At 44.4% G+C, this 8,961-nt stretch overlaps 2 protein-coding genes across 2 annotated transcripts; both read right to left on the reverse strand.

The window, feature by feature from the left end:
• Nucleotides 1–319: 319 nt before the first annotated feature.
• LOC108618063 (uncharacterized) lies at nt 320–1,286 on the reverse strand. Its single transcript, XM_018013969.2, has 2 exons — nt 1,030–1,286; nt 320–972 (listed from the first exon to the last, which is right to left on the reverse strand). The coding sequence occupies exons 1-2, from the start codon at nt 1,136–1,138 to the stop codon at nt 554–556; spliced, it is 528 nt and encodes a 175-aa protein (XP_017869458.1). The 5' UTR covers nt 1,139–1,286; the 3' UTR covers nt 320–553.
• A 3,343-nt stretch (nt 1,287–4,629) lies between these two features.
• LOC108618064 (uncharacterized) lies at nt 4,630–6,122 on the reverse strand. The gene has a single exon (XM_089474375.1). The coding sequence runs from the start codon at nt 5,932–5,934 to the stop codon at nt 4,792–4,794; it is 1,143 nt and encodes a 380-aa protein (XP_089330501.1). The 5' UTR covers nt 5,935–6,122; the 3' UTR covers nt 4,630–4,791.
• Nucleotides 6,123–8,961: the final 2,839 nt, after the last annotated feature.

An 8,961-nucleotide genomic window follows, 5' to 3' on the forward strand; every position in this document is an offset into this window, starting at 1 on the left:
TATAATTTTATAACTGGTTTTCGATAAGGTTTTTCATCGATAAAAAAAGATCGGGATGAGTTATCGAATTTTAATGATAAACTCGATATCCGCGCTGTAATTACGAACATTTTACAAAAAATTTGAAGTCTCTAGCTCTTATATCTTCGGAAATCGACGCGTTCAAACATACGGACAGACGGACAGACGGACAGACGGACAGACGGACAGACAGACAGACGGACAGGGCCAAATCAACTCAGCTCGTCACCCTGATCAAGAATATATATACTTTGTGGGGTCTGCCACGCCTCCTTCTGCCTGTTACATACATTTCAACAAAACCATTATACCCTGATTTCCCATTTTCAATGGGTTCAGGGTATAAAAATAATAATAATAATAAGTAAATAAATAAAGTTTGTATAAGTATAAAAAAAAAAAAAAAAATAAAATAAATTAAAGCAATAATGAGAAACTATTATTTTTTTTTTCAGATTTGATTGTATTGCTTGGCAGCTTGGCGGATCGGTTCGTCGACTGCTCATCTGCCCAGTCGAGCGGTTTCTGGCAGCTATCGCCGATGCCGGCGGTGGCGTTGCCGCAGTCGCTGCCGCTGCTGCTGCCGCGGCTTGTGTATGTGACGGTGGCGTCGCTTCTTCTTGTGCCTGCCCTGCTTGTTGCTGCTGGGCTTGCGGCGCCTGGTGACGCGCTGCTGCGCTGAGTCGCCATCGTCCAGCTGGGTGGGCAGACTGTGGTCCAGGTGGCGCCAGCGCCGCGTGTCGTTGCCATTGATGATGGTCGTCGTTGTGGTGGTGGTTGTGGTGGGCGTGGTGAAGGTCGGGATCGACTGCGGTATCACAATGATATTCTCACGGGCCGGCTCCTGCGGGAAGAGGCCGCGGAAGAGCATGAACTTCTTGAACAGATCTCGTCCGCTGCCCACATCCGTGCCGCTGGCACTGCGACCCGCCGTCTGGGGCAGACGATAGCCTGAATGGGCAGAGTTAGATGCAATTGATTGTGCTGGAAATGAATCTCAGATCTCACCGGCTCGCAGAGTCTCAGCCCCTTGCAGCACCTGGAACAGCAGCAGCGCCAGATAGACGCTGCACGGCATCCATTTGCCCACAGATCGAGCTGGATCGTCTCTTGGCATCGTTTAGCGGTTCTGGCAGTAGGTTCTGTGCGCTGGCTTGGCTGGGTAGCGACGCTTTTATAGATGGGTCCATGATGCGGGATGCAATTAAAAAGTTTCACCCGAAATCGAATTGCGTGCTTGCGTGCGCGACGCTGCCTTGACATGGTATCATTAGAGGCGCTGAGGCTGAGCCGTTGCGTTGCAGCCATGACTGGCGGGCACGTAAATCAAGCGGCAAGTGTATATGTGTGTGAAGAGCTCATAGAGAGAGAGAGAGAGAGACAGGCATACGCTGAGATAAAGTAAGTAGCCGAGGCACAAGTGAAAGTTGTAGGCACAGTAAATCAAATCTAATAAACTCGACAATAAACATGCGCACATAAATCTCGGAAGGCGGCACGAACGAAAAACTGGCAAATCAAGTTGCAGCCCAAACAACTATGCACACACACACACACACGCACATACAGCTTGTATATGTATCTGAGAGATACAATACTTATGGCTGGCTAAAGCAGCAGCCCGAGCGTGTTGTATAAATAAATAAACGAATTTATGTTTTCACAGCCAGCCTCAATCTTTTGTGCGTGTGTGTGTGCGGCATATTTTTTTATGCACATATTTATATTACATGACCACTTTTGCGGCCAAAGGATGTGCGGCAGATAGTGTCAGTGCGTGAGACACAGAGGCAAATAACTTTAACATAATTCACTTAAATCTTTTCGGTTTAATCTTGAAAAGTGTTTCACACACACACACACACAAAGAGAGAGAGAGAGACAGACACAGAGCCAAGCACTAAGTGTTCCATTCAGACATAGCTTGACAGAGCGACAGACAGACAGAGGGCGAGAGCTGTGGAGTCCTGACAGTCAAGTACATTGTAGCACACCCACACAAACACACACACTGAGAGCTGTCCAGCAGCTGCAAATGTATCTGTATCTGTTTCTGAATCTGTGTCTGTGTATATACGATACGAAATGTATCTTGCTTTGTATGCCAGCTGTGCGTAGCTATGCTTGACTTCAACTTTTGGCGCCCAAGTCAAAATGTTTTCTTGTAATTTCGCAAAGTGTTGAGTCAATAATCAACAGGATCTCATAGGGTCCTTAACCCGGGGCGAACTGATTAACAAAACACAAGAAAAATATTGAAAGCCAATGGAAAATTTCATAAATTACATCTGTATGAAGAGGGAACAGAAGAGAGGAGAAGAGAAGACAAGAGAACTACTGAGTAGGAAAGCTTTAATCGTGACTGCCCAACTACGAGAGGCTCCGAACCCTGCGAGCAACTGATATTTTATACATTCTGCTTACACAAGAGATACAAAAGGCACACACAAGCGCACGCACACATAAGCAGCATAAGAAAATTCGAAATTCTTTAAAATACTCATGAGTCTATATATAAAATTTAGAGACTCTAGCTCTAAAGACATAGGAAATATTACTTTATTACAGATTTTCGATAAGGTTTTTAATCGATAACAAAATAAGGGGAGTAGCTATCGATTTTTGGAAACAAGCTCCATATGCGGGTGGCATATGCAAACTCAAAAATAAAAATTAAAGTCTTCAGCTCTTATATCTTCTGAGATCGACGCGTTCACACATACGATTCAGTTCGTTATTTACTTTATACCTTATGGGGTCTGCCACTCCTCCTTCTGCTACTATACAATTATTTTCCATTTTCAATATGCATACATCTATTCACTACATTTGATATATGATATTATACATGTATATTTATATATATTTCTTTGTGTATTATAAATATTTATATCTATATTAATTTTATTTTATATATTCGCCTTTGAATCTGCCATCATTTATAATTTTGTTGTGGCTGCTGTTGCTGCTGCTGCGGCTGTTTGTGATAAAATTCAATTATAACATTTTCTATTAACTTAAAAGCTTCTTATATTTATTTAATTTGTTATTGTAGCTTGGCTGTTGTTGTTGCTGTTGTTTCTATTGGTGTTGTTGTTAGTTTTGTTCTACTTGCCAATTATTGTTGCTATCAAATGCACACCCACAAGCAAACCCACACACACACACAGCACACACACACACAGAGAGAGTGGGTGATTTTATGAGTGCTGCCATCAAATAAGAATTCCTTGGCAGCTGTGCGTCTGTTGGCCATCTTTCTCTTGGAAAATAGTTGACATATTACAGCCAGGCTAAGTGTCTAATTGTCTGTCCGTCTGCCTGTCTGTACGTTTGTCCGTCTGACTGCATTTATCTGAATATCCATTTTCATTTGCCAGCATATTTCAATATTCACAGCCCAGCCCCAGCTGCCCGAGCGCCCATTAGCCCGATTTCAATTTATTAGTACTGCTTCTTCCCACATCGCCTTCTTCTTCTTCTTCTCCTTCATCTTGGTCTTCTTCTTCTTCTGCTTCTTTCCATTGTTGCTATTGTTGGCCTGAATTGAATTGTTATGCAAGCAAATTAAATCGATCTACTTAAAATATGAACGAAATGCATTATGGCATTCAGCCTCTGCTATTCGATTCGTGGGCAACGGGGCGTATGCCTAATAATGCTAAATGGACTCCGTTTACAAACGGAAAACATGCGTAAATTAAACCTCAAAGGCAAATATGCAACGTCTTGGGCTAATAATGGCCACTTCATTTCTACAGCATTTGCTGTTGTTATTAACAGATTTGTGGTTTTTGTCTACCCAAACTACTGCTAATAACTTGAGTGCCAATCGAATCTGAATTTCAATAAACAAACCTCCACTGGGCACGGCTGAGGCGGCTGTTGAGTGTATACTCAATACGGATTTACGTAAGCATTGCGGAATTTCCAATGAAAATAATCTTTTAAGCTATTCCTCGCATTTTCGAGAATAGTGAAAATTCGTTGTAAGCTAAATTCATTACCATTCAGATGCATAATTCCAATCCTTGTTAAGCTGAGGAGCCCACTGAAAATGCTAAATCGACGTTGGCTGAAAATGAATGTAACAGGTCAAAAGAGGCGTGGTCAATTTCACAAATATATATATGTATGTATACGGTCCGATTGGTTAGGCATAGAATAGAAGAAAATATAGGATATATACATGTATATGTATGTATAGCTATGTGTACCTATTATATATAAATATGTAGTATATACCTATATATGGTTGAAATAGTGATAGATTAACGTCAGTAATGGCTCTAGTCCTTGCAAGCTGCAAATTCTTTGCTTAAATTTATGCTAACAATAAAATAAAATTAAAAAAAAAAAAAAAATTAAATTAAATATAAAAATAAAGTACCTTAAAATGTTTTTAGTCAAATTAAATTTATTTATTTATTTTTTTTTAATATATAAAAAAAAATAAAAAAAAATAAAAAATAAAAATAAAATAAAATAAATTAATAAAAAATAAAGTACCTCAAAATGTTTTTAGTCAAATTAATAAATTAATTTTATTTATTTATTTTTTTTTTTTTTTTTTGTAATATATTTCTTTACAGAATTCAAACTCTGTTATATGCTTGTTAAAATAATTTACATATAATAAGTGGGAAGAGAAAAAAAAAATTGAAAATTAAATCTAATGCTAAATTCTAGTCAAGTAAATGCGGTGCATGGCCAGTTAGCTTGGATGGGAGTCGTTGGGGTGGGGGATGGGTAGTCGGGTCGAACGCACGCCTAGAGGTACTGGATGCGGCGAATGTTCTTGGCGAAGGCCGCCAGGGGATTCCTGCTCTCAGTGGCAGCTGCGAGCGCCGGCCGCTGCCTTAGACGCTGGCCCAGCAGCGGGAAGCGAGCATCGCCCATTTTGGGTATGTCGGTGCTGGGTAGTGCTGTGTCGGCTGTGCTCTTCGGCTGATCCGAGTCGAGGGGATCCATGACTAGCGACGCATCGTCCTCACCCTCGCGAATGGCCAGGGGGCCAGAGTCAGCGTCTGCTGTCAGCTGGCGCAGCATGCGCAGGTTGAGGGGCACATAGCCGACCGCATTGTTGCCGAGGCTGACGGGCACCAGGGGCACTGCACCGCCGAGAGCACTGAGGCGACTGAGGCCATTGTAGCCAGCGAAGACGTTCGCACTGCTGGCGCCGTTGCCGTACATCTGGGCGGAGCCGTGGTCGATCAGATTGTAGGGCAGAGCCAGGCCCGGCTGCTGGCCCTGACGCATCTCGAAGTACTGCACCGGCATCGACATCGACATCGGCATCGGCATCACCTGAGGAGTGCGCACGATTTCGCGGACCACATAGCGCGTGCCGCCTTCTGGGGGGGCTTCGGTGGGCGCGTTGTTGATATTGGTGTTGTTCACCCAAAACAGAGTCCCGTTCTTGTCCTCGAATTTGTGCCTTTTGAGGAAATGGAAGCGACGTGACTCGTCCGGCTGGCTGGGCGACTCCCTCTCCGCCACGGCGGGCACATTCACCAGCAACAGGTTCTGCCTCAGGGCCGGTGCCAGCTCCGCTAGGTCGGCATAGTCCGCCTCGGGCTGCTCCAGCTGCTTGCCATGCTGCTCCTCGGCATGGACGTTGGCAGCGAGCTGCTTGGCCTGCTGCTGCTGCTGCTTCTTCTGCTGCTGGAGCAGGGCAAGTGCTGCCCGCCGCAGATTGGGCCCGTCGAGCGGCGTCTCGATGTACACGTCGTTCGAGTCGAATGTGGTGTGCCACAGTGGCTCGCCACTGCGCTGCGCGGGTCCCATGCTCGTCGCGCTCGTCTGCACGCGCCGCTCCCTGCCCACGGAGGCCGCCCGGCCGCCATCGATGCCCAGCGAGCCGATCACGGCCAGCGCTAGCAGTAAATTCCTTATCCCCTGCACTCGCATCATCTTTTCTGCCTTTGTCCTTTTGCTCTTCTTCTCTTTGCTTGTGCTCTTGCCCAAGTTGCTCCGATGGGTCGCTGTGGTCTGTGGTGTCTGCCTGGCTAGAGGTCGTCCGCCCGGCTTATATAGTTGCTCCAGTTGGTTTCAGCTGGCCGTGGCTAATGAGCGCCATTTATTCGACAGTTATCGCCGACGCTTATCAGCGAGTCGAAGCGTTCTGGCTTTCATCGCGATAGCCAAGCGAGCCCATTAATTTTGCTTCGCGCAAGTTTTGCCTGATCTAAAGCCAGCAAAGAACTTGACGCTAATTGCGGCGAGGACCAGCCGCAGCTGAGTGCACGAAAGGCTGCAACGACCCATTGACAGATATACATAGAGAGAGAGAGAGAGAGAGAGAGAGAGAGAGAGAGAGAGAGAGAGAGAGAGAGAGAGAGAGAGAGAGAGGGGGGGAGAGCAAGTTACAGATAAATCCTTTGCTAATTGAGTTATGCATTCATCGTGCATTACTTTGGCAGCTCTTGTTAGCTCTGTTGTTTTTTGGTCCAAGTTGCTGGCGACTTCCGTTTGTTTAGCCATCTGCTCAAGACAAATATTATATATAAGTATATATGTAATATATCTATAGATCAGCTAGTTGCCTTCATAGTCCATTCGACAGTTTTCTTATGCCATTTTCATGCAAGAGCTAACGGATTGCTTTTAGATTGTGGGAGGGAGTGGGGGTGGTAGGGAGGCGTATGCTTACAACTGCATTACTATCACCACCTCTATAAATATATAGCTCTCGCTCTCTCTCTCTGTCTCTCTCTATTTCTGTCTATCTCGCTTCGTGTTTGTCTTGGCCCAATGTGTCAAAGTCAACTTGGTAAAAAGTTTGCTTTTTATTATTTCGTTGCCTTCATCGTCGGCGTCGTTGGCACTTTTTGAACTTGCCACTTGCCACTTGCCGCATGCCGCATGCCGTCGCTGCTGCTGCTGCTGCTTCTGCCCCGTCTTCATCTTCACGCTCCGCTTACCGAACGCGGACCGAGCGAAAATATTATAACATAGCATACTTTCCGGCGCTGGGCAAAATATGTACGAAAACAGCGCTCACCGAAATTGGGCAACGAGTGAACCGAAATAAGAAAAATATGATGGCAAAAGCATCGACGGGATAAGCGCAACTAGTAGATACTCTGTGGCAGGCGAAAGTCTCCCAGAGCTCTTCCAGTTGGGAATCTTTGGCATTGAGATCACAGAGGCAAACGACCCGACTAGCGGATACCCGGCCATGAAGGAAACTGATATAGATGCCTATGATTGAGCGAGAATTGCTTAAACTACGGCTTATATATTTAAGGACTGGTAAGAAATAAGATATTAGCTGGAATTGACACGACTAGCAGATACCCGGAAATTGATATGAATGATTGAGTTGTTCAATTAGAGAATCGCTAAAGGTTTACGGCTTATATATTCTACATATTGCATGATATTATATATTAAATATCTATATAACTAAAAAATGGTAAGAAATAAGATATTAGCTGGAATTGACACGACTAGCAGATACCCGGCCATAAAGGAAATGGATATGAGTTGAACAATTAGAGAAATGCTTAAGGTTTACAGCTTAAAGATTATTTTTAAGGAACTATAATATATAATAATATATGATATTAAATACATAAGCTGGAATTGACACGACTAGCAGATACCCGACAAAAATGAACGTAATATGAACTAAAATGCTTCAGCTCTTCAAATCAGCTATATCCTTGCCTTAGACTTAATTTACAAATAGAAATGAAATAAAGCATAAATGATAATCGACTAGACTAGCAGATACCCTGCAACAATACTTGAGCAAATCAGCTCTTGAATACTTTGCTTAAGCAATTTCATTTATAGAGTGAAAAGAAATAAGAAGAAAGGAAATAGATAAATAGATAAAAGGTTCAGGCTGCTGTTTTAAAACTTTAAAATTCCTCAATTAACTCCAAGCCATGTACGCAATTCATGATTATCTTTGTTCATATTCAGAATATTTAATCTTAAGTTTCCACAATCCACACTAGATATGCGAGACTCCCACAGCTCAAGCTACTATAACATCTGGCAAACCCTATGCAGCATCTGCAGCAGCCCGCTATAAATATTGAAAAAAACAAAAAACTCTATCCGTATGTTGGATAGGTCTGAGTCGTCTTGGAGTTGGGCGCGTTATGAACGTGTTTTTCCGGGCGGGTTGAGCGAGGGGCGGAGGGATGAAAAAAATACTATGCTATAATACGATTTTAGCAATGGCGTCGACTGCACTTACAAGCCGCTGCCCGCCACCAAGTTTGATATAGCGTGAGCCATGCCCACCGCGCACCGCCCACCGCCCACCGCCTGCCGCCCACCCAGGCACATTTGGAAAGCTCTTGTACTTTGCGCACTTTGCGCTCGCGTTTCTTTTCACTTCTCAAACAGTTTTTTGTCGCAATAAAAATTTAAGTCGATTTTATGGGCACAAAAAGCAAGTGGAAAGCCCGAGTCTACGTCTTGAGTTGCCAGCTCTGAGCTCGCGAGCTCTGAGTTCTGAGTCCTGAGTCCTCAGTCCTCAGTCCACGGTCTACAGTCCTCAGTCCTCCGCTGTCCTCGGCTCTGTGTCTGTGCAGACTTGAATCGTGGCATCAACTCTCGAATGCAAAGTAAAGGCCAAAATTACAGTTCTCGGGCAAAAAGTTTCATTTCTCTGGCGATTTTGTTGTCTCAACTTTGCATTCATATGCAAGCGAGGGCGGGATGGAGCAGCGGCCGCAGGCGGTATGGGGTCGTCAAAAATTGGAAGGTTTATTTAAATTTCAACTTGTTTCGAAAACGTTTAAAAAGTTTCCGCTACTAACTGACTGCTGATAACACAAAGTATCCCCAGCCCAATGCCGCAATCACTCCCTCCCCCCCCCACACCTCACCCCCTGCCAGCAACCGACCCCCAGCCCAAACGGCAAGTTGAAACAGTTGGCAAAGTTGATTCGACTTGTCCTCAGCCCGCGTCGAAGAGGC

Source organism: Drosophila arizonae, chromosome X (assembly GCF_054131065.1).
Source record: "Drosophila arizonae isolate 15081-1271.41 chromosome X, UAZ_ARI_1.0, whole genome shotgun sequence".
NCBI classification, from domain to species: domain Eukaryota; kingdom Metazoa; phylum Arthropoda; class Insecta; order Diptera; family Drosophilidae; genus Drosophila; species Drosophila arizonae.

What these genes read in the sequence shown, in the direction of transcription:
- LOC108618064 (XM_089474375.1), bottom strand. Translation starts at nt 5,934, where the DNA reads ATGATGCGAGTGCAGGGGATAAGGAATTTACTGCTAGCGCTGGCCGTG.
- LOC108618063 (XM_018013969.2), bottom strand. Translation starts at nt 1,138, where the DNA reads ATGCCAAGAGACGATCCAGCTCGATCTGTGGGCAAATGGATGCCGTGC. An exon ending in GGCTGAGACTCTGCGAGCCG is followed by an intron (nt 973 to 1,029) that starts GTGAGATCTGAG and finishes CTGCCCATTCAG; the next exon opens with GCTATCGTCTGCCCCAGACG.